Here is a 26,392-nt window from a genome sequence, read left to right as displayed (position 1 = left end):
AAAACTTACTCATAGAAGGCCTGAATAGACTTTTTTTGTTGGGGTGGGGAGGACAGTCTCGCTCTGTCGCCCAGGCTGGAGTGCAGTGGCATGATCTCGGCTCATTGCAACCTCTGCTTCCCAAGTTCAAGCGATTCTCCTGCCTCAGCCAACCAAGTAGCTGGGATTACAGTTGTGCACCACCATGCCCAGCTAATTTTCGTGTTTTTAGTAAAGACGGGGTTTCTCCATGTTGGCCAAGCTGGTCTTGAACTCCTGGCCTCAAGTGATCCGCCCGCCTTGGCCTTCTAAAGTGCTGGAATTACAGGTGTGAGCCATTGCACCCAGCCCTGAATAGACTTTTAACTTTTAAAATGTTGATTCAAAGGTAAAAATTCTTCCTCTACAAATACTATCAGGCCTAGATTTTCTCAGTAAAGTTCTATCAAACCTTCAACAAGTTGATTATCCTATTTTATGCTGCTCCAGATAACAGAAAAAGATAGAATGCCTTCAAATACAATTTATGTAATTAGTGTATTCTTTATGCCACAATCGGACAAAGAAAGAATGTAAAGTAAGTTCAGAGGTGATCTCAATTATGAAAATAAATGCAAAAAATAATAGTCCATATCAGAATTGATAATACTCATCATGATTAAAACAAAATAAAAGCTCTTGGAATAAAAAGAAACTTCCTTAATCTGATAAAGGTTGCCTTCCAAAACCTTATACAAACAGGATACTTACTTGTGAATTATTATAAGTACTACTTTTAAAGTCAAGAACCATCCATGGAAACCTGTTATCACAATGTATATTCATCATTGTATTGGAAGTTCAAATCACAGCAGTAAGACAAGTAAAGCAAGAAAGATATAAAGATTAAAAAGACAGAAACTATACTATAACAATTCACAAGTTACCAACTATCACAATTAGCGTAGAAAATCTAGAGAATCAATAAATTATTAAAACAATAGAGTTCTAAAAAACTGAACTGCATCTACATATTTCAACATAACAGTACCAAAACCCTTAAGATTCTTAGGAGTAAAACTAACAAAAAAAAAAATGTCAGGGACCTTTTAGAAAATAATTCTGAAACTAATTGAAAGAAATGAAAGAAGACCTACATAAATGCAGAGATATACTTTGCTCATTGGAAAATTCAGTACTGTAAAAATGTTCAATCTCACCCAATTAATCTCTGAATTCATTGTAATTCCAGGGAAAATCGCTACAGAGTTTTGGCGAGTGAATTCTGAAATTTACATGAAGAGATGCTTTTAAAGAAAAATAACAAGGTAAAGGAGTTTTTCCTACCATATTAGAAAGTGTATTATAATTAAGCTTTACGTGATAATAAAGACATGGTATTGATGCAGGGATGGGAAAATAAATCAATAGAGTTGCAAAATGAAAACATTTATGCATGGAAACTGTATACAACATTACAAAAAGCCGTGGGGAAAGGACAAACTTCCCAGTGATTGGTGCTGGAAAAACTCATTAATCATATGAAAAAAACTAAAATACCTATTTCACACAATCTGCAAAGGAAAATTTTACATCAAATAAAGACAACACAAAAGCAAAATGGACAAAAGATAGGAATAGGCAAGTTACAGAAGAAAAAACTCAACACAAAATAAAAATGTTCAAGCTCACTTTTAATTCACTTGTAATCAGAGAGATGCAAATTATAACCAAAATGAGCTAGCATTTCATCCTACCAGAAAGTCTGATGGTGCCAAATGCTGGTATGGATGTGAAACAGGAGAAGCTCATACACTGCTAGTGGGAGCTTAAATTGAATCGATCCACTTTTGAGAGCAATTTAGATATATATAGTCAGGTTAAAGATGCACATATTCATAACTCTTAACAACCCTTACATGTACTCAAGAAAATAAGTACAAGAATATTCTAACACTGCTTGCAACAGTGAATAACTAGAACACCTAAATATCCACTAGCAGCAAAATGCATAAATAAATCATGGTGTATTTGTATAAGAGAATTCTATCCAGCACTGGAAGTGAATGAACTTGAGCTAAATGCATCAAGATAGGTAAATCTCAACATTGAAAGGTAGTATGACATCGTTAATATGAAATTTAAAAACATGTCAGTATAGGTTTTGTTTTACTTATTACACATTCATAAATAATAACAGTATAAAAAGGAAAAATATTTGGTGTATAATAGTGCATGCATGTAAGGTAGAGGGTGATGAATCGAATGGGGAAGAGTGTACAGAAGATCTCTTTCTTTTTCTCTCTTTCTTTCCTTCCTTCCTTCCTTCCTTCTTTCTTTCTTTCTTTCTCTCTCTCCTTTCCTCCCTTTCTCCCTTCTTCCCTTCCTCCCTTCCTCCCTTCCTTCCCTCCTTCCTTCCTTCCTCCCTTCCCTTCCCCTCCCTCCCTTCCTTCCTTTCCTTTTTTTTTTTTTTTTTTTTTTGAGACGTAGTCTCGCTGTGTCACCCACGCTGGAGTGCAGTGGCGCCATCTCGGCTCACTGCAAGCTCCACCTCCCGGGTTCAAGCCATTCTCCTGCCTCAGCCTCCCGAGTAGCTGGGACTACAGGCGCCCACCACCACACCAAGCTAATTTTTGGTATTTTTAATAGAGAAGGGGTTAGACCGTGTTAGCCAGGATGGTCTTGATCTCCTGACCTCATGATCTGACTGCTTGGCCTCCCAAAGTCCTGGGATTACAGGTGTGAGCCACTGCACCCGGCCTCTTTCTATCTCTCTCTCTCACTGCTGCAACCTCCACCTCCTGAGTTCCAGGGATTCTCATGCCTCAGCCTCCCGAGTAGCTGGGATTACAGGCGTGCATCACCACACCCGGCTAATTTTTGTATTTTTCCTAGAGATGGGGTTTTGCCCAGGTTGTCCAGGCTGGTCTCGAACTCCTGGCCTGAAGTGATCTGCCTGCCTCAGCCTCCCAAAATGCTGGGATTACAGGCATGAGCCATTGCCCCCAGCCAGAAGGTTTCAATTGCATCTGTAACATTTTATTTTTAAAAGTTGAAGCAAAAATAGCAAAATATTCAGATTTGACAAAGATCAGTGGTTAATACTTTACAATATTACTTTCTGTAACTTTTGGTAAGCTTGAAATATTTTAAAATTAAAAAAATTAAATACAGTAGAACCAATACTGAGTGATTTATACCTTCAAATAATTACATTAGTGTCTTAATATAGTAATGACATATTGCATGATGTTAGAAACATTTTTCTAACATTTTCAACTTGATTAAAGATGTCTTATGAAATATTGACTTAATAACAGTATTTTCTTCTTCTTTTCTTCACAGCAAATAATGAAATAATTTAAAATCAAGCAGCACTTGCTGAAATTGCTTCACTAAAGCAAAAGAGTGAAGACAGCAGTGTTTAGTGAAAATGAGTGAATGATGAAAGAAAAGGTGAAATAGGCTGGGGTGGAGCATAGGGATAGAGAGAGGAATATTGCTGAGCAACCAGGAGGAGACAGGACCAAGAGGAAAAAGGACAAGAATTAAAAGGGATGCACCCAAGACCAATGATAAAGTGAGTACATTGGAAAGTAACAAATCAGCCTGGGCAACATTAGCCGGGTGTGGTGACGCATGCCTGTAGTCCCAGCTACTCAGGAGGCTGAGGTGGGAGGATTGCTTCAGCCTGGGAGGCCAAGGCTACAGTGAGCAGAGATTGTGCCACTGCACACCTGCCTGGGTGACAGAGCAAGAGCCTGTCTCAAAAAAGAAAGAAAGAGAAAGAGAGAGAGACAGAAAGAAAGAGAAAGAGAGAGAGACAGAAAGAAAGGAAAGAAGGAAGGAAGGAAGGAAAGAAAGAGAAAGAGAGAGAAAGAAAGGAAAAAGAAAAGAAAGAAAGAAGAAAAGTAACAGAGAGTAATAGGTAATTTTTTAAATTTATTTATTTATTTATTTATTTATTTATTTATTTTTTGAGATGGAGTCTCGCTCTGTCCCCCAGGCTGGAGTGCGATGGCGCGATCTCGGCTCACTGCAACCTCCATCTCCCGAGTTGAAGCAATTCTCCCACCTCAGCTCCCGAGTAGCTGGGACTACAGGCATGTGCCACCAAGCCTGGCTAATTTTTGTATTTTTAGAAGAGACGGGGTTCCACCACGTTGGCCAGACTACTCTCAAACTCCCGACCTCAAGTGATCCTCCTGTCTTGGCCTCCCAAAGTGCTGGGATTACAAGCATGAGCCACCGTGCCAGGCCAATTCTTTAAGTAACTATAGAAAGTAATCTGGCCAGGTGCGAAAAGAGCCTGGGTGAAAGAGCAAAACTCTGTCTCAAAAAAATAAATAAATAAAAGTAATTTAAAAGGCAGACCCAGATGCTAAATGTGATTTGATTTACTTAGACCATAGAATTTTACGGTTACTAGCATTTTTTTCAACACTCTTATTTCAGAATGGGAAAACTGAGTCTGAGTTAAGCACATTTCCCTATGGTTAAGTGTAGAGCTGAGAGTAAAACTCATCCTCTGGAGGCACCTTGATGCAGTGATTCTTCCATTTCACTGCACTGCCTAATATTACCAGGGTCTCCAACAGGCCATGCACTGCTGCTGGGTGGGAGTGCAGTGTGAGAGGGAAGCACAAGGGACTCACCCAGGGCAGGAAAACTTCAAAAAATGGTTGCAGCAGAGAGACATAAACAGAGCTGGCTTCTTATGCCTGTATAGTCCTCCTCTTCTGTTTTTAAGCCTTTAAAAAAGAGGCTTGTGGGACATGCTTCTCCTGTTTTAGGTATTTTAATGGACAAATGATATGAGAAATTTAAAATGGTGAGTTGAAAATAAAAAATGTTGAGAACGGTTATACTAATCTATTCTTACACTATTTTTATTTTAGTTCTTCTGGCAGAACATTCTCTATAACATATTCCTTGTAATCCAGTAGAGAAAGTATCAAAAAGGAATCTTCTCTAATTAGGCCCTAAAATAAGATTACAACCCACAAAAGAGGAGCTGGTCTATAAACAGTTCTATTATGATTACTCTGATTTCCCTTTTTAAGTGTAAATTATACCACATTTGAACAGTAAACCTTGGCTTTTAATGGTTGTTTGATTTTTCTAGTTAAAAGATGGTTTTTTATATATATATAATATATAGGTATATCTTTTTAAAAGATACATATATTTTAAAGATGGTTATAGTTTTAAAATTATTTTTAAAAATTTACTTCTCTGAAGATAATGCTAGATTTCTTTCTTATTTTTATTTTTGTAGAGACAGAGTCTCACTATGTTCGACTGGTCTCAAACTCCTGGCCTTAAGCAATCCTCCCACCTAGGCCTCTCAAAGTGCTGGGATTACAGGTGTGAGCCACTATGCCCAACCTGGTTATATGTTTTAAGACAGAATATGAAATTTAAAAAAAAAACAAGCAAAAACATTGGTTGTGTGATACGCTGAACTTTAAGTTTCTCAGTTTCATTATTTCCTAATGAAATATATGTGCCCAAATAATTTTTGGTTTATAAGAAGTCTGATGCATAAAAAGATGCCCAGTACATTTTTGTATGTTTCTTTCCATGCCTTTGAGTCTTCCTGATAAACTTCACTAACAGCTCTAGCAATCTTATATTTAGCTGGTGACAGACTCAAGAATTAAGTGGCTGACTTGACTCATGAATGAGTCTTTGTTTGAGCAGAGAAGTTGTACTGCAGTGAGGGCACTGTCCTGCCCAACACTTGCCATTTAAACCTCCCTTTGCTGAGATTTATGACTTGGCTGGAACACTTTATTCATCATACAACTTGGTGTCAGAGGATTACTTTTTATAAATTCTAAAAACCCACATACCAAGTAAAACAAATCAAACATTTCATAAATGGTAGAGCCTGATTTTCTCCCTTCATAAGTTGTGTTCTCATTTTTTGGAGAAAGGATGCAATTAGGGAAGTGGGTGTTTCAATGAGACCTTTGATTAAAAACCAATCATACTCTTGGCAAGCATTTGTTACATAACGTAGTTATAGTTTCATCTGGAATCTAGCAAGAACTAAGACATTCGTTTGGGCAAAGTGTGGTAATTTGTTTTCTTTTACAGCATTTCCTCTTAGAAAAGGTACCTGAGATCCTACTGAATCAGTTTAAAAACTGATTGTGGTAAAAGTCACTTAGTGTCTAAACTACAATAATTAATATATTTTTTAAATAATGTAATACTCAATTTTTAAGAAGTGCCACAAAACTGTCAGTATCCACTAAAGTGTTGCAGAATTCAAGGATGAACCGGACTCTGAGGTCACTTGGCCCATCTTTCCACCAGGCAGGGCTGTCCCCTGTATTGTTTCCTTCAGCATTTTCTCCAGGCTCATGGAATGTCTAAAGCAACACAATACAGTCCTTTGAATTATAATTGTTTTTTGAAGTTTTCATCAACTGGAGCAATGCTGAGTGGAAATCATTTTTCTAAATTGAATGCTGCTTTTAATCTTCATTAAGATATTTAAAATTAAGTCAATAATACTTTTAAATAAATGTTGGTATTCTATTTGGGAGTGGGTGTTAGCCTGTATGCAACTTACAGACTAAGCAATGGTTCAAACTTTTACTATAATTAGTTATGTTTCAGAAGAGATAGCTCTATGCAGAGTCATGCTATAATGAGATGCTACTGTAACACATAATATTTTGAAAATGTATTGCTTTATTACATACAATTATTCCATAAAATGCTATACTATCTAAGTATTCAGCTGGAAGTGTTTGGAGAAAAATAATTTAATGAAAGAAATTACCTCAAGACACAAAGAACATTACAGCTGATGGACCCTAGGGAATAACTGCAGACACATTTATTAAAAACAAGTAGGACAGGCACGGTGGCTACGCCTGTAATCCCAGCACTTTGGGAGGCCGATGCGGGCGGATCACGAGGTCAGGAGATCAAGACCATCCTGGCTAACACGGTGAAATCCCGTCTCTACTAAAAATACAAAAAATTAGCCAGGCATGGTGGCAGGCGCCTGTAGTCCCAGCTACTTGGGAGGCTGAGGCAGGAGAAGGGCGTGAACCCGGGAGGCCGAGCTTGCAGTGAGTTGAGATTGCACCACTGCACTCCAGTCTGGGTGACAGAGAGAGACTCTGTCTCAAAACAAAAACAAAAAACAAACAAAAAACAAGTAAGAGACAATTAAAATGCTTTACTTGTGTGAGTGATACGAGTAAATAAGTTGAAAATCTATTATTACATAAACTACAAATATATCCTCTGTCATTTATAAGCACTGAGTTCTAAGTAGAATGGACAATTCTATAAGCAATTTCACCACACCAGTGAAAAATTTTTGAAAAGAAGTACAAATAGCTTTTACTTTTGTGTTTTCAGCTGTTCATCCCATCTCTGTCAGCAAGTTTTCTTCATGGCAAAATACATTTTGTGTTTGTGGATCCATTCTTTTTGTTCTGTTCATGAATAAAAATCAATGACATAATTTGACTACTTAAAATCACTGTTTCCATAGTATAGTTGGTTTTAAACATTCCCTAAAGTTTGACTATAAAATAACTATTTACCCAAACAGTTTATTTGAAATCCTTGGGTTGCCCACCCAAAATAGGCACAAAATAAATGAAGAGGCTGCTGGAGGATTGGGAGGAGGAGTGGAGAATCTATCACATATAAATCTACCCCATGGAAGTAATTTGGATGGGGGAGGTGGTGGTAATATGTAATAATCAAAGCTGTTTCCTTTACACACACACACACACACACACACACACAAATCCAGACCAATTTATACAACTCTTTTCATTGCTATTTGATTGGGAAGAGAAAAGGAAGGGAGAGAGAGAATGGGGAGGAAAACAAGGATAAGAACAGGAAGGTAGAAAAGTAGGGTTGTAAGGAGAAGGTCTGGTGAGGCAGGTGGAGGAGTAATACAGAGAGGGGCATTTGCTTTAGCACTGATGGAGAGCAAACTACCACCCAAATACCATCTCCGGGAAGTCTTTTCTGACCCCTCCTCCTGACTCACTGGCATATCCCCTTTATTAGCCATCTATTACTATTTAACAAATTAACTCAAAACTATCTCACACAGTTTCTGAGTGTTGAGAATCCAGGAGCATTTTAGTGGAATCATTATGGCTCAATCTTTCATGAGGCTATTGGCTGGGCTGCAATCTATTCAAGGCTTGACAAAGACTGGAGGATTTGTCTCCAATATGGCTCACTGACATAGCTCTTGGCAGGCAACCTCAGTTCTTTAGCAAGTGGGTCCCTTCATAGGCCTTTTGATTATCCCAACATGGCAGCATGATTTCCCGGGGCTGGGGTGTACTTCCAGAAAGAGTAAGACGGAAGCTGCAATGCCTTTTATGGCCTACTCTCCAGTGACCATGTTATGGATGCTATCTCTTATGCTTTTTAAAATTCTTTGGAATTGTGTTCCAATTCTTTTCTCTGGGAGGTCCAGCCCATGTTCAAAGGAAGAGGAATCAGGCTCCACCTTTTGAAGAGAATATCAAATGATTTGTAGACATATTTTGAACCATCACATCACTTACACTGCCTGGGCTGACAGAGAGGTCCTGAGCTCTTGTGTGGTATAGTAGCGTAATTTACAATATCAGTTCTCAGCCCATCAGTCTTTTATTCAATTCATAATAAAAACTGCTAGTAGAAATAATCCCTATGAAATAAAAAGGACAATGGCCCAGATTGCATAAAGTAAAAGTTGTAATAGATAAAAAGTTTTGCTTGGAGAATCACATCTTTTTAACAAAATTAGAGCTACAAAAATGTGACTGAAAACTGAACTTGTTAAAATAATGGCCGAAAAAGAAAATTTATGATAGCAAAAGCTCTTGCTGTTAGAATTTGATGTGGACAAAAAAAGTTGTGCAATACAATAAAATCTTTATTGTAAATTGACATGGAACATAACTAATCCCAATAAAAATATTTTCAGTAAAACAGCAAAAGAAAATGAAAAAATCAGAATAGTTTAACTGCAGAGTAGAGAAAATTGATAAAATAAACTAGCCTAATGGTGCTCACCCTAAAAACACTATCTTCACAATCAACCTATTTGGTAAAATTCTGATTTAAACACTTGTGTTAGTATAGAGAGCTAAAATGTTCTTGAGATCAAAACAGAGGAGTCTAAATATCTCTGGAGACAAAATGTCTGTATCAACACGTTTATTCATTTATTACATGAATATTTATGTATTCAGTTATATAGCCTTTTGGGTGGGGGTGGCAGTGGAATAAGGGCTTTTCTAAGGTTGACATCTAAGGCAGAAATTGTAAAAGATTGATAGACTTGACCACAGAAGAACAAATGCAACCCAAAATGCTAACACTAACATTAAAAGAGAAATGATAAACTTGGAAAAATTACTGCATTTTATAGACAAAGAATTGATAGGCTTGGTGTGGTGACTCATGCCTGTAATTCCAGCACTTTGGGAGGCCGAAGCGGGAGGATCACAAGGTCAAGAGATTGAGACCATCCTGGCCAACATGGTGAAACCCCATCTCTACTAAAAATATAAAAATTAGCTGGGCGTGGTGGTGCACGCCTGTAGTCCCAGCTACTTGGGAGGCTGAGGCAGGAGAATCACTTTAACCCAGGACACAGGGGTTGCACTGAGCCGAGATCGTGCCACCGGACTCCAGCCTGGCGATGGAGCAAGACTCCATCTTAAAAAAAATAATAAAAAAGAAGAGTTGATAAACAAATTTATCCACATCTAAGAATAATCAGTGAGGTAGGCAAAAATGTATGTTCAAGGGTATTCTTTACGGTGTCACACTATTATTCCATAAAAACAAAAATCTAGAAAGAATGAACATATCTTTAACAGAGGCTTGGTTAAAATAAGAAATAAAAGGATGTATCTCTATAATGAAATTCTATTATGCATTAAAATTATGTTTTAGGTGAACATTTACCAATATCAAATGATAGAAATAATATTGTTTTATGAAAGAAGTTATAAATGGGATGTACAATATGATACCATTTGGGCACAAAATGAATGGAAAGATATACAAAGGGTATCTGTAGATAATGAAATTATAGATGTTTATTTCCTCCATTTGCTTTTCTTTTTTAAATTAAATAAATGAATATAGATTACTTTCATTATTAGAAAAACTGTGATTTTTTTAAGTATAAAAAATACACTCAATTGTAATTAGAAGGCTGTCTAGCTTTATTTGTAGTCTTGATGTAGGGTTCTTTAAATTATTTATACTGTTTTTGGCCAGGCACAGTAGCTCATGCCTGTAATCCTAGAACTCTGGGAGGCCGAGGCGGGAGGATTGCTTGAGCCCAGGAGTTTGAGACCAGCCTGGGCAACAAGTGAGATCCTCGTCTCTAAAAAAACAAACAAAAAAGAAAAACAAAAAAACAAACAAACACAAAAAATTAGCTGGGCATGGTAGCTTGTGCCTGTGGTCCCAGCTACTCAGGAGGCTGAGGTGGGAGGATCACTTAAGCTTGGGAGGTTGAGGCTGCAGTGAGCTGTGACTGCACCGCTGCACTACAGCCTGGGCAACAGAGTAGGCCTCTGTCTCAAAAAAAAAAAAAAAATCATTTATACTGTTTTTCCTCTTCCTGATGAAAAAAATAACATACTTTTAAAAAAAGAAGCTGGCTAAGATTTGGGTACAGGCTGTAGCTATTACCACCCCCTGTTCAACCCTGCCCCCACAGTCCACGTTTCCACTCCAGTTTCCCATTCCTACCCTCACTCTGAAAAGTTAACCTGACTAGCCAAGTGGCTGATGGAAGGTAAACAATAAAATTTATTTCAAGCAAAGTAAAAAGTTAAATGATTACGGTATACAACCTGCTTGGACCAATCCCTTTATGTGAATATGAACGTAAACATACAAGGCTTGGTAAGGGAATAATGGTTTACTATTAGCACACATCCAGGTAGTTCTTCAATTTCCAGTTCTAGTTATAAATAAATAAAAATTTCCTAATTTAGAAATGGTTGTTATTCTGAATTGTATTTCAAATGGCTGTAATTATTCTGGATTGTGTTCACTAATTTCATGTAACAAAAAATGTTTTAAAATACAGTAAGAAAAAAGAGAGAAAAAATACAGTAAGAAAGGGGCTTAAGCAGATTTTAAATGGATTAGTAAAAGCACTAGAGTATTTCTTCTATTTTTAAAGAAATCTTTTATTTTGGATTTGTGAAGGACTAGGTCAGCACATTTTTAACCCACTAGGCTTTGTTGTTGTTGCTGTTGCTTTTCTTTTCTTTCCAATTCCAGCTTTCATTTTGAATAATCTAAAAGTAAAGTGTTTCTCATATGGCAAAAGTAACATTCTGAGCTATCTAAATTCTATAAAGAATATCATTTTGGATGCCACAAGCTTTTGCCTTTTCAAATTCTCGATGTCAAGCTATAATTTTCCTCTTCCAGTTTTATCCAGAACCTTTAAATTAACAGCATAAGAAAGTAAACAGGAAGTTACATTTCTCTGATGTAGAAAATTAGGAGGAAGATGGGGAACAGATGAGAAAGCTAAATCAGGGAAGGACGCCACCATGTTTTGTTTCTGTTAATCAAATCATATATTCAAAATCCTCCTAGTATCCTAACTAAAAAGATGAAGTATCAAAAAGAAGTGTAATATATTTTTCCAGCTGTCCATAGGTCATAATGAAAGGAAGAAAATGACCATTTCCTCTGATGCACTGATGGTTCAAAATCTATTTAAAAAGAGGTCCATGAAAGTTAAAGCATAGCTCCTAACTAATGTTTCAAAGGAAGATTTGATTTATATTTTTAGAGATTTAAAAAGAAAGAAAATTTAGCCCATATGCCACGACTAGTTCAAATACCAACATATTTGAAACGACAACAATGACTGTTTCCATAGCAAATATGATACACAAAGATAACAGATTTTTGCTTTGTTTTTCTGAATGCTATTAGGAGCCAGTTTTGTTAAAGAAGCAATCAGGACTAAGTCACTTATTTTGGTTAATTAGAGCAATGACCTCCACACTCTGGGATTTCACAATGCAACCAAGTTTCTTAAATGAATAAATGAATTGGAGAGAAGTGAATATAAAGATATTAACTTTTTCATTTTACTAAAGGAGACTACACAAAAGCTCAATTAGTATCTACAACCACTATCATTTCATAAGAGAAAGGACGTTTTAACAGAAAAAAAGCAGAAAGAAAATTATAATAAAAAAATAGTCATTCAGAGGAAAAAAATCAGGTGTATTAAAAAATCACTACATTTTCTCAGAATAAATTTTAATAAAACATAATAGCTTTGTGTTTAGGAACCACTGGGAACCACTCGGTATAACATTAAGGAGATCAACTTTCCATTTTTAATTCCCATATAAGCTAGTCAAGTTATATTGATATATTTCATGGCCCTAGAATGTGTGTTAGTATGTATTTTTTTGTTACCTGCTAATTCACTGATTCTTTCCTCTATTCAAGAAATACTTGCTGTGGTCTATTATATATTAAACACTGCTAGTGAAGCAGAATAAGATTGTCTTTTCCTTTATGGAACACAGAAAGAATTACAATTCAAGACAAAACATACCACAAGAGAGCACAGATATATCAGGGAGCCAAGAGTGGGGCAGGGAAAGCTTTATGGAAGAGGGGGCATTAAAATCATTATTGAAAGATGAGAAGATTTCCATAGCACATGTTGGGCTCATGAAGGGCATTATAGAGAAAGGTTAACAAAGGCCAAACCAATAAGCCTTAAAAAGACTTAAATATGTTGAAGGTCCTTAGAGCCATTTGGCTGGATATATACAGGAGGATACTAGGGAAATACGAATGTAAAGATAGGATATGTTGTAGAGGATCTTCAAAGTCAAGATAAATGTTTATATCTGGTAAGCAATGCATAGCCACCAAGCTGTTGAGTGAGCAGTTGAGTTCAAGTGCAGGAAAGATTCCTGAACTTGAATTCAGGAACCATGAGTTTGAGCATCGGTTCTGCTCTTTATCATAAAATCTTAAGGAACTTCCTCAGTCTTTCTGAGCCTCCATTTTTCATGTATAAAATTGGGCTAATCTCTATTGTTTTAAAAAACATTTAGACAAATGCAATTTAGCAGAGTTTATTTGAACAAACAAATAATTCATGAATCAGGGCAACACCCTAAATCCTTAAAGGTCCACAGAGTTCCACTCAGCAATGTGGGCAGGCAGTATTTACAGACAGAAAAAAAAAGTGACATACAGAAATAACCTGATTGGTTGCAGCTTGGAGTTTGCTTTATTTGGACATGTCTGAGCCTATTGCAGCTTATGAATGGCCGAAAGCTTGGTGGCTATGATTGGTTGAGATTCAGTTACTTGTTACAAGAATATACTCTCAAGTTAGATTGCAGTTTGTTTATGTACTCAATTAGGTTGCAGTTTGCTGTGTATGGAGGCAGCCTTGGGCCAAATTTAACACTACGTTACATGCTATTTTATGATTAAATTAAATAAGATTCAGTATGTGAAAGGCCTAGTACAATCTCAGACACATGGTCTGAAGTCCCTAAAGTTTGCTGACTGTGGATATTTGTTGAATCCTCAAAGTTTGGTTTAGGAAGGTTAATGTGTTAACGTGTAAGTTCAAAAGAGAGAAACAGTAGGCGTATATGAGAGGAAATAAGACATTTGTGGGAATGGAAAAGAGTACATGGAAGTGACAGACATTTGGATTGCTTGCATGGGGTGAGATGAGAGAAAGGGGGAGCTCAGGGATGACACATTTTAAGCAGAGAAGGGTGTCATTAGTAGAATTTGGAAGATTGGGACTAGAAGCCAAGTAAGAGGGAAATCTCATGAGTTTGTTTTTGATATGCTGAATTTGAAATCCTAGGACTATATCTGGGTTAAAACGCTCAACAAGCTTTAGGAAGCTACTCAGGAAAGGGATCAGGAGCTGAGATACAGATTGGGGAACCACCTCCATAGAGATGAGGGTTGAAGCCAGAAAGAGATCACTGAGCCAAGTTGGGGACAGTAAAGGACGGAGGGAAATAAGGATGGACGGAGTCGAGTAGCTGCCCTGCTGGGAAGGCAAACAAACAAAGGAGGTGAAAAGGGCAGCTGAAAAGGGATTCGAAAAGTGACAGTGAACCAGGTGCCTAAGGGAAGTCCCTGGAACCAGAGAGAGAAGATAGTTTTAAGAACTCCAGCCTGGGCAACATGGCAAAAACCCATCTCCACTAAAAATACAAAAATTAGCTGGGCGTGGTGGCGGGTGCCTGTAATCTCAGCTACTCGGGAGACTGAGGCAGGAGAATCACTTGAACCCAGGAGGCGGAGTTTGGGGTGAGCCGAGATGGTGCCACTGCACTCCAGCCTGGGTGATAGAGTGAGACTCCATCTCAAAAAAAAAAAAAAAAAAAAGAACAAAGGGACACTCATAAGAACTACAAGCTATAGAGGCCAAAGGAGCAGGAGCACAAAAGTCACGAAAAGGAGTTGTAATAACTTTTGTGAGAATAGTCTCAGTAGTATGGTGGGAGCAAAAGCCACATTGCTGGGAAAGATTGAAAAGGTTAGTTTCAGAAATATTATTAATTTATATTTTAAGTAAGTAAAAATGAGAAGGCGTGAGCCACTGCGCCCGGCCTCCTTCCATTTTATTTATTTATTTATTTTTTATTATTATACTTTAAGTTCTAGGGTACATGTGCACAACGTGCAGGTTAGTTACATATGTATACATGTGCCATGTTGGTGTGCTGCACCCATTAACTCGTCATTACATGAGGTATATCTCCTAATGATATCCCTCTCCCCTCCCCCCACCCCACAACAGGCCCCGGTGTGTGATGTTCCCCATCCTGTGTCCAAGTGTTCTCGTTCTTCAATTCCCTCCTTCCGTTTTTTATTTAGTCTCTACCTTAGCTGGAGGATCCCATTTTCTGCTGTTACCTCCCCTTGCCTTTCTATACAATCGCATCTTAAAACTTTCTGGAAATAAAAAAGTAACTACTGCTCTAAAGATTTAAATCCTGAATACTAGGCAGCGGACTGATTTAACTTGCAGTTATAACCTAGTAAAGTATGTAGATGTCATCCTCCTATCATAGACTATTGGTAATAAGGGTACTTTAGAAGGTGCCTGGTTCTATCTACCCTGTTGTTTTATTGCAGGGGAAACCTGAGAGGAGGGAGGTGGCACGTGTTTCCTCAAATCACATGGCAGATATAAAGAACAGCACTGGAACCCAGAGTCCATCCTCCTAGCCTAGTGCTTTTTCTGTTACCTCCTAACACCCTGACCTGCCTTCAATGATGTTAAAAATAAAAGAAGCATTGCCCATTGTTGGAGGCTAAGGGTTCTTGGTTTAAGTAGGGGATTAATCAAGGAAAAATGTTTTAGGGGTCTGGGAAAATATGGTGCTATACCTGGACACCTGAGAGCCGGGTTTCTCTGTTTGGTTCAGACACTGACTCACAGTGTGACTCTGGAAAGTTATGTGGCCTCCCGGTGTGTCAGTCATTCCAGCCACACACTTGGCATCATACTACGTAGGCCTCGCTAGAACTATTGTGAAGGTTGATGAGGTAATTCTTATAAAACTTTGCTGGCTATTCCAATGAAAGCCACGAGTGTATCTAGAAATGATAGACTGTCAGATATATAGCACAGACTCTTCTATCTCATGTTGGTTTATTAGAGGCGGCTATACTTCAACCAAGTGAACCTCTTATTGTCATCAATTAGCTTAACATTCTTTCTCCCCTCTTCACCCCCACCCTTGGCCATTCTTAACCTGGTTGATTTGAAGTTTACTTATTCTAGTCCCTTGAGTTTCAAAGGAACGTAAGGTCTTCACCACTTAAAATTAAGTCTTCTGCCCCTTGGTTTCTCCAGCCACCAAATGAGGATGATAATAGGGGCTGTGGTGGGGATTAAATAAGTTACTATAGGATCGGGACTGCTACATAGAGAGTGCCAATAACTGTTAGCTGCTATTAGTGTAACTTATTGAAAGTGAATGATAGTACATGTGTATATGCCTTCTATTTAAGAAAATAATGTGAAGTCTTACTTGTAGTACTTGCTGGTTTAGTACTTCTTTGCTTCTGAGGGGACACACTGAAGACGTCTATAGGTGAAGTCACAAGGCTTCTAACTTACGGAGATAAGGACATGACAATGAAGGAGAGCTGGGCTGCTCAGGCCATAGGATTTCCAAGTTTTCTTACCAAAACTTTGCTTCTTCAGCTATCTGTTTAACATCACATCCTAGCACCCAGGGGCTCTATCAATACTGGCTGATGAATGAATGAACTTATGAATCTATCAGATAGAGAAATAGAGGATCGCCATATGGAAGGAAGTCTGGCTGGCATTTTGAATTCTCCAGGAGAAAAGAGAGAAACATGTTTACAACAGAGAGAAGGAGGGCTGTCTGTGCGGGAATAAGGGTAACTGTTGCTCAATGAACTGAGCCCCTAGGCCTGGAGATAAAAAGTAGAGGGATAGCTGTGCAGTTGGACAAGCAGGTCCAGAGAACCATTGGGTTTTGTTCTGAACAAAGTCAGATATCTTAAGGGGAAGTGGAGAGCATTTCTTTTTGACAGTGATATTCTGCAGAGATTTCCAGGTTTTAAAAGGATCATTCTGAAGGTGACACAAAGAACACCCTATTAGAGTGTCTGTCTCCCTGAAAATGAATCCTTCTTCTTTGTACTCAGGGTGTTTCCCTCTTAATAATAGCCTCCTACTATGACCCCAAGTTGTTTCACAGCCTCCCTGACAGTAAAAGCTGCTCATTGTTTAGGCATTTTGTTTTTTCCCATTCCTAAACACACTCCTTCCCAGTTGGGGTTCTAGTAATGCCATCTCTACTAAATCCATCACCATTGAATCAAGGGACAAGTTGCGGCAACTTACTTTGTTTCCTTCTCTTCCTTGTCTTGTTCATTTAGGTTGAAATAGTTTTCAATGAAATCCAACAAGTATTTACCCAGCACCCATTGAGAGCAAACTACTGTGCTAGGTCACATGCAACATCAAGGTGATTAGGCATGATTTCTAGCCCTGAGAATCTTGTATTGGCTTGCAGATTACTATAATGACTGGTAAAATGTTTCAGTATCTCTCTTCAACCTTTCTGGGCTATAGGTTCTTCCTAACATGATTTATGTGCTCTAGAATTCAGTCAAAGTTGCATTTGAGAACATTAGATTCAACAGATGTCTCCAAGAAACCTTCCCAATCCCTCCACCTATATATGGTCTGCCTGCAAGCTTTTTTTGGTTTGTTTTTTGTTTTTGTTTTTGTTTTGAGATGGATTCTCGCTCTGTTGCCCAGGCTGGAGTGTAGTAGCATGATCTTAGCTCACTGCAACCTCCGCCTCCCAGGTTCAAGCAATTCTCCTGCCTCAGCCTCTCAAGCATCTGGGACTACTTGCGCACATCACCACGCCCAGCTAATTTTTGTATTTTTAGTAGAGATGGGGTTTCACCATCTTGGCACGGCTGATCTCGAACTCCTGACCTTGTGATCCACCTTCCTTCAGCCTCCCAAAGTGCTGGGATTTCAGGCATAAGCCACCGCACCTGGCCTTTTTTTTTTTTTTTTTTTTTTTGAGACAGAATCTTGCTATGTTGCCCAGGCTGGAGTACAGTGGTGCGAACTCTGCTCACTGCAATCTCTGTCTCCTGGGCTCAAGCAATTCTCGTGCCTTGGCCTCATGAGTAGCTGGGATTACAGGTGTGTGCCACCAGGCCTGGCTAATTTTTGTACTTTTAGTAGAGACAGGTTTTTGCTATGTTGCCCAGGCTGGTCTTGAACTCCTGACCGCAAGTGATCCACCTGCCTCAGCCTCCCAAAATGCTGGGATTACAGGCATGAGCCATTGTGCTTGGCCCCTGACTGCACTTTATATCTCTTACAGCACTTATCACTTTTACATTGTATTATAAATTTATTTATGTACATGTTAGCCTCCATAATGCGGAAAGAGAGCAGGCACAGGGAAAAGTGCCAGAGGAGTGGAGCCAGAAGACCTGTGCTTGAATTTGAAGCCAGACTCAGATATGAATCAACCATGAAATCTTGGCCATGCAACTTAATCTTTGCAATTCTCAGTCCTGCATCTAGAATTGGAAGACAATAATAATTCCTACTTCATAAAATAGATATGGAAATTAGTTATCATATGAACATGCTTTGTGAGTTGTTATCTATCTGTTAATTTTATTAACCTCCATGTGATACAGCAAAGGGCCTTCCTTGCCCATGAGAAAAACCCTATTAATATTAATTAAATTATTGGAAAAATTACATCAACCACCCTCTGGCATATTATTATTTTCAAATTCTTTTCATATCCCACATTGTTAGCAAGCCTCATCTGTTGTGTCCTACTAGGTTTAAGGAGGAGTGTTTACAGGGATTAAACAGAAACAAAGGGACCTGCTTTTTGATGGAGCTGCCCTCTTCCTTTACTAGTTGTGCAGAATAAGAGTAATTAATTTTTTTTTCTGAGCCTTAGTTTTCTCATCTGTATAATGAAGATAATACAGGATTTTATAATGATTAAAATTAGATAATGCTAGGACTTTGGGAGGCTGAGGTGGGAGGATCCCTTGAGTCCAGGAGTTTGAGACTAGCCTGGGCAACATAGGGAGACCTCATCTCTACAAAAAATAAACAAAATTAGCTGGGTGTGGTGATGTGTGCCTGTAGTCCCAGCTATATGGGAGTCTGAGGTGGGAGGATTGCTTGAGCCTGGAAGGTTGAGACTGCAGTGAGCTGTGATTTTGCCATTGTATTCCAGCCAAGGCAACAAAGCAAGACCCTGTCTCAAAAAATAATAATAATAGGCTGGGCGCGGTGGCTCACATCTGTAATCCCAGCGCTTTGGAAGGCTGAGGTTGGCGGATCACCTGAGGTCAGGAGTTCGAGAGCAGCCTGGTCAACATGGTGAAACCCCGTCTCTACTAAATACACAAAAAATCAGCTGGGCGTGGTGGTGCGCGCCTGTAGTCCCAGCTACTCAGGAGGCTGAGGCAGGAGAATCGCTTGAGCCCTAAAGGTGGAGATTGCACTGAGCTGAGATCTTGCCACCACTCTCCAGCCTGGGCGACTTAACAAGACTCCATCTCAATAATAATAATAATAACAACAACAATCACTTAAAAATAAAATTAGATAATGTATTAAAATGAGACGTGAGGAGCTAGTGATTTAAGTAAGCTCAGTATGTGATAATATTCACATGTAGTCCATTAATTGAGCAATTATACTATGGGGCTGGGCACCGTATAGCTGCTGGAGATATACCCTGTCATCATGTCATCAATGGGAAAAACCGACAAGTAACTGATTATTGCCACACGATGTGACAGATGCTACGACAGAAATAAGAACAGGGTGCTCCAGGAACAACAGGGGAGGCACCTGTGTGACAGCCCTGACTGGAAAGTTGTCAGCAGCTGTCAGGGAAGGCTTCATGGAGGAAGTGACTACTGTGGAGTTTGAAGGTGCAGTAGGAGTAAGCTGGGTGGACAGAGGAACCACCCTGAGCAAGGAGGTAGAGATCTGAGAAGGCATGCTCATTGAAGAAAATAGAGAGCAGTTCTGACAAAATGAAGCTATAAAGGCCGGTAGATGCCAGATCACAAAGGGCATTAGCTTGTTTTGTGAAAGAATTTATGCTCTTTTCTGAGAGAATGGGGAGGCATTGTTGGACCTGTGCCCTCTCAGAGATAAAATTTAAGTGGAGAGCACTGAGTTAAGAAAATATCTCGATATCATGAAATTAACACAGGTTTGGAGCCCCCACAGATCCTCAATCCTGGTTAAGTTCCATGTATGACCTAATCAACTCCACCTCTCTTTCGTGGACAATCAGCAATGACATCTACCTCTCAGGATTATTGCGAGGGCTAAATGAGATAGTGCAGGTCAAGTTCGCTGCAAAGTGTGTGTCACATAATGAACATTTTAAGTAAATATCAACTCTTTTCGATGAAGCACTGTGTAAGTAGAATATGAAAGCTATTGCCAGGCCTCTCCCTCCTCCCTTCCTTCCTTTTCCTCTCTCAGCAGTGCAGGCAGCAGCAGCCAAAAGCCAGGGACGTGGAGGATGTCCACTGAAGCGAGTACTCCAGAGCGATGATTAAAAGGCAGCCGCCCCGAATCCCGGGCGCGGGCGGGGAGCGAGGCTGGGCATGCTCAGTGGGCCGGAGACGGGAGGGAAGCGGGGCGGGGGCGGGGGCGGGGGCGGGGGTTGGGGGGGTGGGGGGTCGGAGCCGCGCGAGGGCGCATGCTCAGTCCCCGCATCTGCTCCTTCATCCAGTGCCGCAGCCGGAAAACCGCAGCGGCGGCGGCGGCGGCGGCGGCGGCGGCGGCTGAGGGGGAACGATCCAGCGAGCTGCAGAAAGGGGGGCAGGAAAAAATTACAAGGACATTACTGATAAGACAGGAACTGAGAGCTTGGGATTCGCGGCCTCTCCCAGGCCACCACCTTCGCCGTCAGCAAGGGAGGAAGACCCGGGAGACGGCAGCGGCGACGGCGGCAGGGGAAGGAGGAGACGGCGACGGGAGGGAGCACAGAGGAGGGGACGGGCCGGCGGCGGCCTGTGAGCCGCAGTGATTTTGACGTTTTCCGCTGCTGCGTCTCCGGCGGGCAGGGGCCGGGCTGCGCTGGGTGGGCCAGCTCGCCCCGCGCTTCCCCCTCGTCCTGCTCGTCCCTCCGCCCACCCGGGGCCTGAGGGGTCTCCCCGCTCCGAGGGAAGGGGAGAGGGAGGCGAGGGCGTGCGGGCCTCGCGATGGCGGGGACATTTTCCACAACGTGATTGTTGAAGGCTCCCTCCACCCCCCCTCCCTTAAAATTCCGGGCCCTTCCAGCCTCCACCCTCCCCCAAGCCCGTGTGACTAAACCGAGACAAAGGGGAGGCGGCCTCGCTCACACGCGGGCTCGCGGGGCGGGTGGCTCGGAGGGGCGCGGGCACGGGGCGGACCTCGCGCGGACGGACGGACGGAGACGGCGCCGCCACATTCCTATGCCCGGGAGCGGCGGCGGCGGCGGCTCCCGCGGGAGGCGGCAGGCGCGCGGCGCGGACAGCTGAGCTTCTCCTCCGTCGGCGCCCGGGCGGACATCGCCCGGTTCCCGATGGTTTGAGCTTGCTTCTCCCTCCCTCCCGACCCCCGTGGTGGCGAGGCCACGCCATGTGAAGGTTAGGGCCGGGACATCCCGAGGAGCCGCGGTGAAAGATGGGGGATGCTGCAGACCCCAGGGAGATGAGAAAGACGTTCATTGTTCCAGCCATCAAGCCTTTTGACCACTATGATTTCTCCAGGGCCAAAATCGCCTGCAATCTGGCCTGGCTGGTGGCCAAAGCCTTTGGGACAGGTTAGTGGTGTCACCCTTTCCCTCCCCTCTTCCTCCTGATGTGGTCCACATCTCGGTTTTTGTTCCCGATTCTCGAATCCCTCCCTCCCCGTGCCTGTCTTCTCGTACAGGTTAAGGGAGATGATGGGAGGCTAGGAAGAGAAAGAAAGGAGAAATAAGGAAAGCAGGTTTGGTCTTCAATGAAGGGCACGTGAATGGTCAGGTGGGATTTGGCCAGATTCCTTTTATTGGATGGCAAAATGTCCCCCCCACCCCCCAGTGAGCAATTTTATGTTTTTACATAGAGTGGTTTTGATTTGTGGTATTTTCTTCATTGTGTTGCGTACATTTCTGCCTCAGTCATAATTGTGATTACACCACCAAGAAATCTGAGTTGGTTTCTTTATTATTGCAAGAAGGTGGATGGTGCATAGTACTATATTGATTTTGACATTTGTAATGATGGCTGCTATTCAGGCTCCGTTGGATGTAAGGTGGCCTGTGTCGAGTGCGGTATTAATTTTTGTTGTCATTCTTTAAGGCTGTATCAGCCTTCTGCACACATGTTAAGTTCTTATTAAATCAGTTATTTAAAACCAGTGTTCAGTTTGCTGACTGTAGGGTGCAGTTTTCATTTCATATTATCAGTGAGGCATATTCTTTTTTCCAAATGTATTTTGGCTTCATAAATTAAAAGAAACAAAAACTCCCTACTTTGGGAAATTTTTTAATAGATGAGTTTTTTGAAGGCGTGTGCTGTTGACACAGAAATTGTATAGTACAGTAGCAGTTAAACACTCCCTCCATAACCCAGTCTTTGCAAAATAACAGGAAAAGGGCCTCCCGTTATGATTCTTTAGTGTTGCTTTAGGAGCCCATGTTGTGAAATGTTAAAAAAATTAGAGAGCTGCTTTTCATTGGAAGATGCTTCTGTAATTTGGTAACTTTTAAGAGTAATTTTACAAGATTTCTATTCCCTAGTTAATGAAGTTTAGATATATGAAATATTTGTTGAAAAGTTCCCTAGTACTCACAAATTTCCACATGTTAAATATAGGGTTTTTCAGGGGGAGGGTGACTAATTTCCAATTTTAGGACTATGTAATGTTTTGGTAAATGGTTTAGTTCAGTTTTACTGCTTAAACTTACACAGCTGAGTATTTTCAGGACTTACACATCCTACTTAAATAGCAGATTAATCTCAGTGTTTGGAAAATGATTTGAATTTGTTTTTGGGGAAACTTCACATTGATGTGATTTTATGTTTATGGCAGCCTTAATTTTACTTGAATTTTCATGCTTTAATATTAAGCTGGCATCAGGAATAAATATAGTAAATCCTTTTCAAATTATTTAAATTTTAAACATCTCTTTGAAATTGAATGTCTAGCGTAACTCATAGGAAGAAACACAAAGTGTTACTGCCTTTATATAAAAACATTCTGGCACCACTGATATAAGCAGTGAGAATAATAGATGTATTTTGGTTTTAACTTAAGCAGCACACTGAAGCTGGTATCTATTTGGATGGCAAATCAAGGCTATTTAAGTGCTTAGAAAACATGGAAAGAGGGAAATTTACATAGTCACCTATGTGGAAAAGTAGTATGTATAAAGTGGAAGGCAAAGGGAATAAGAGAAATATTTTCTTTCCATCTGGAACTGAGAGGATACTTATAGGATACAGATATCAAAATTTTGCCATGCATACACAAAAGCTTCCAGCTAGAAAATGGCCTACTTTCTGGGTATGTGTCAGGCAGGTTCGTAGATTCTAGACCACTTGAACATATTGAACACACCTGAAGAAGAAAGGAAATGAAGGGAATCTAGTATCAGTGGAATCTGATGTCTGCCAGGCACTCTGCTGGATGCTTTGCATTAAGTTGTACGTTAGAGATTGATAACAAGTCTCTGATGTAGGTAGTGTGTTCCCCATTTAAAAAATAGGAGGAAATCAGTGCATAGAGAGGTTAACTTTCCTACTATCACAGTGTTAGTAAGTGGCAGAAGTGAGTTTTGATTTGAGGTCTGACTCTAAAGGGTAAAGGTATTGGTGGAGGTGGAACACTCCTGTTAGATACCCAGCACTCTGAATACATTACTTCATTTATTCCTGCAGCAACCCTGTAGATACTGTTCTCATTTTGCAGATAAGGTACCTGGCTCACAGATTAATTTGCACAAGATTAAACATCTGGCAAGTGATGTGTTCTGCATGTCTGACTCTGAAGCCTTTGCTTATTACTCTATACCGTTCTGCAGAGTAACCGTTTTATCTGCAGGTGTGAAAAATGTGCACATAGTACATATTGAAGTCTAATTTTTTCTTTAAAAATTGTACAAATCTTAATTCATTTTCAGATAGATGATATTGTTGGCTATTACATTTGCCTTGGCAGCAGTTGGAATGGATGAAAAGACCACATTCAAATGGAATGAAAAACAAGTTTAGAAGACCTTGAGTGACTTAGTAACAATATATTAATACATTATTAAGAATGTTATGTTTGTACATTTTGTTTATTCTTTATCAACAGTCTTTCAAAAGAAATTTATATGGAGTGAATAGAAAAAAATTTGGAATTTTTTTGATGTAAATATTCTTTATTTGCTGCAGATACACTTATGCAGGAAAGGTTAATAGACAGCATATTTCAAAGGTATTACCTAATTATATTCAGTTGTTCAAAAAATCAGCCCAGCTTTCAATATGATTTACTAAAATCACTCTTTTAACAATGACTTACAGGGTCTTCAGGCACTGATTTGGTGTTTTCTATTAGAAACTTTCTAACTTTTGATGTACTGAAAAAGTAGTCAATTTTATAACCATATGTTGTAAAAGTCATTTAAAATGATAGCTAGAAATGTGAGCATAGAATGAAGTAATTGAACTTAAAAAAAAAACACTGATGTTGTAATACCTAGAAAGCAGATATGGAATATTTACTTAATTTGAAGTCTTAGGAGCCTTGAATCATTTTCTTCTCTTTACAGTAGTATTACAAAAGTATTACAAATAGCCCAAATTTTAATAGTTTATTTTGTGGAAGATGCAGATACAGGTTTGATTAAATGAAGAATACATTTTTATAGATGAATTTGAAACACTAAATCGATAATCCAAATTGCAAAGGAGGAAGTAGTTCAACTATCTGTGCCTTTTCTATATTTGAAGAGCTTAACCCATTTAAGCAAAGATTTTACAGAATTTTCTTTAAATGTTCTGTTCCCTTAAATCCTTTGGGGGAAATGGTAGATGCAAAACCTCTTGTGACACTCTTACTAAACTCTTGAATTTGGAATTCAAGGCCCACTTCCTAGTGTCAGTTTATCACTTCAATCTTCTCAACTGTTATTCTCCTTTTTATCCCATTTAGTTTAGTGATATAAAATATTTCCTATCATAAATATACCTTGTTACATTTCTTTGTCTGTCTTAACAAATCTTGCTGTCAAAGTCCTGTATAAGGTCTGACTCTTGTGCATATATGAAGATAGTTGAGAGCAGTGGGTAGCATTGTGGTTAAGAGAGACCCGTAGCAGAGGGGCCAGTTTGGGACATTATTGCAAGAGTCTGGGCAAAAGATAAGGTCCTGTGTCTTTGACTTTGTAGTCAACAGAAAATTTACCAATAAGAAAAAAAAAAAGAAGTTCATGAGGTCTTGAAGTGGTGGGGGGCGGGTATGATAATAAAGCTGCTAATATAGGCTGGGCATGGTGGCTCATGCCTGTAATCCCAGCACTTTGGGAGACCAAGGCGGGTGGATCACCTGAGGTCAGAAGTTCAAGACCAGCGTGACCAACATGGTGAAACCCCGTCTCTACTAAAAATAGAAAAATTAGCTGGGCATGGTGGCGAGTGCCTGTAATCCCAACTACTCAGGAGGCTGAGGCAGGATAATCGCTTGAACCCAGGAAGTGGAGGTTGCAGTGAGCCGAGATGGTGCCATTGCATTCCAGCCTGGGCAACAGAGCAAGACTCTGTCTCAATAAATAAATAAATAAATAAATAAATAAAGCTGCTAATACTTATTGAGCTCCTACACTGTGTGTCAAGCACTTTACACATACTGTATCATTTAAATCCTCATGACAGCCTTTTGAGGTGGAAAGGTTACTTATTCCAATTTTACTGATGAGGAAAGTGTCCGGGGACTTAGGAACTCTTCCAGAGTTACCCAACTAATGGAGCTGGGGTCTGAACCCAGGGAATTTGACTTCAGCCTGTACTTGTAACTACTGTTCTCTATGGGTAGAAGTCAAAAAATGGAAAGGAGGCAAATGATAGAAAAAATGTTGCAGAGATTTAATCTCTAGTATTTCTAAGTGGGTACATGGGAAATGGTTTGAATGAAAAGGGAATGTGTAAGAGGGTGAGGTCGCCTGAGGTTTTAAGAAGGATGAGGTTACCTGAGATTTTGAGATTTGGTGACTGACAGGCTGAATTGCGATGCCATTGACAGAGAAGAAAGTATAGTAACACTGAAGCCCTGGAAGGAGAAAGTTTCAAGGAGAATGGTCTGATTCAACATTGTCAAATCCTATGTGTTTAAGCTATGCCTTTCTTTTAAGAGTTTATGCTTTGCTAGGGGAGGTATGATAAATGTATAACCACAGTAGAGTTCAGAAATAAGCTAAGAGTCATATAATTGGAAATATGACATTCAGGGGGAGACTGGTGGCGTTAGGATGCGGTGGGGTGGCAGGGGAGAGGCCATTTCCAGCCTCATCAGTGGTCTGTGAAGGAAGACCTCTCTAGTGGAGGTGGTATTTAAGCTATAGGCTGAATTGAAAGTAGGCATGGTAGATGGAGGAAATGGTTTGTGTGTAGACATGGAGTTGTGAAACCCAGGTAGTGCTAATGAAACAACATAGACCAGATTGATGGGATGAGGTTTATGTAATGAAGCAGTGAGAGAGCCAGCTTGAAAGACAAACGGACAGAATTATGTGAAGGGTGAGGTGAAGGAATTTGGTATTTATTTAGTAGTTAAATTATCCTAAGCACATTGGATTTAAAAAAAAGAAAAAATACTGTTAAGTATATTAAA

The 26,392-nt window shown here is 39.9% G+C and overlaps 1 protein-coding gene across 6 annotated transcripts in view; it reads left to right on the top strand.

Moving 5' to 3' along the window:
- Window positions 1–20,732: 20,732 nt before the first annotated feature.
- Window positions 20,733–26,392, top strand: part of CAMSAP2 (calmodulin regulated spectrin associated protein family member 2) — a 121,320-nt gene continuing 115,660 nt past the window's right edge. For 4 of the 6 annotated variants that reach the window (XM_001143924.5, XM_514085.6, XM_009440498.5 and 1 more), the window contains exon 1: window positions 20,733–21,356. In XM_001143924.5, coding sequence (XP_001143924.1) covers window positions 21,218–21,356 — 139 coding nt within the window. In that variant the 5' untranslated portion in view covers window positions 20,733–21,217. The remainder of the gene's footprint in view (window positions 21,357–26,392) is intronic. The other 2 variants (XM_009440503.5, XR_677287.5) reach the window with 2 other exon arrangements.

The sequence above is a fragment of the Pan troglodytes genome, chromosome 1 (assembly GCF_028858775.2).
Source record: "Pan troglodytes isolate AG18354 chromosome 1, NHGRI_mPanTro3-v2.0_pri, whole genome shotgun sequence".
Classification (NCBI taxonomy): domain Eukaryota; kingdom Metazoa; phylum Chordata; class Mammalia; order Primates; family Hominidae; genus Pan; species Pan troglodytes.
This window is presented reverse-complemented; position numbering and strand designations above follow the sequence as displayed.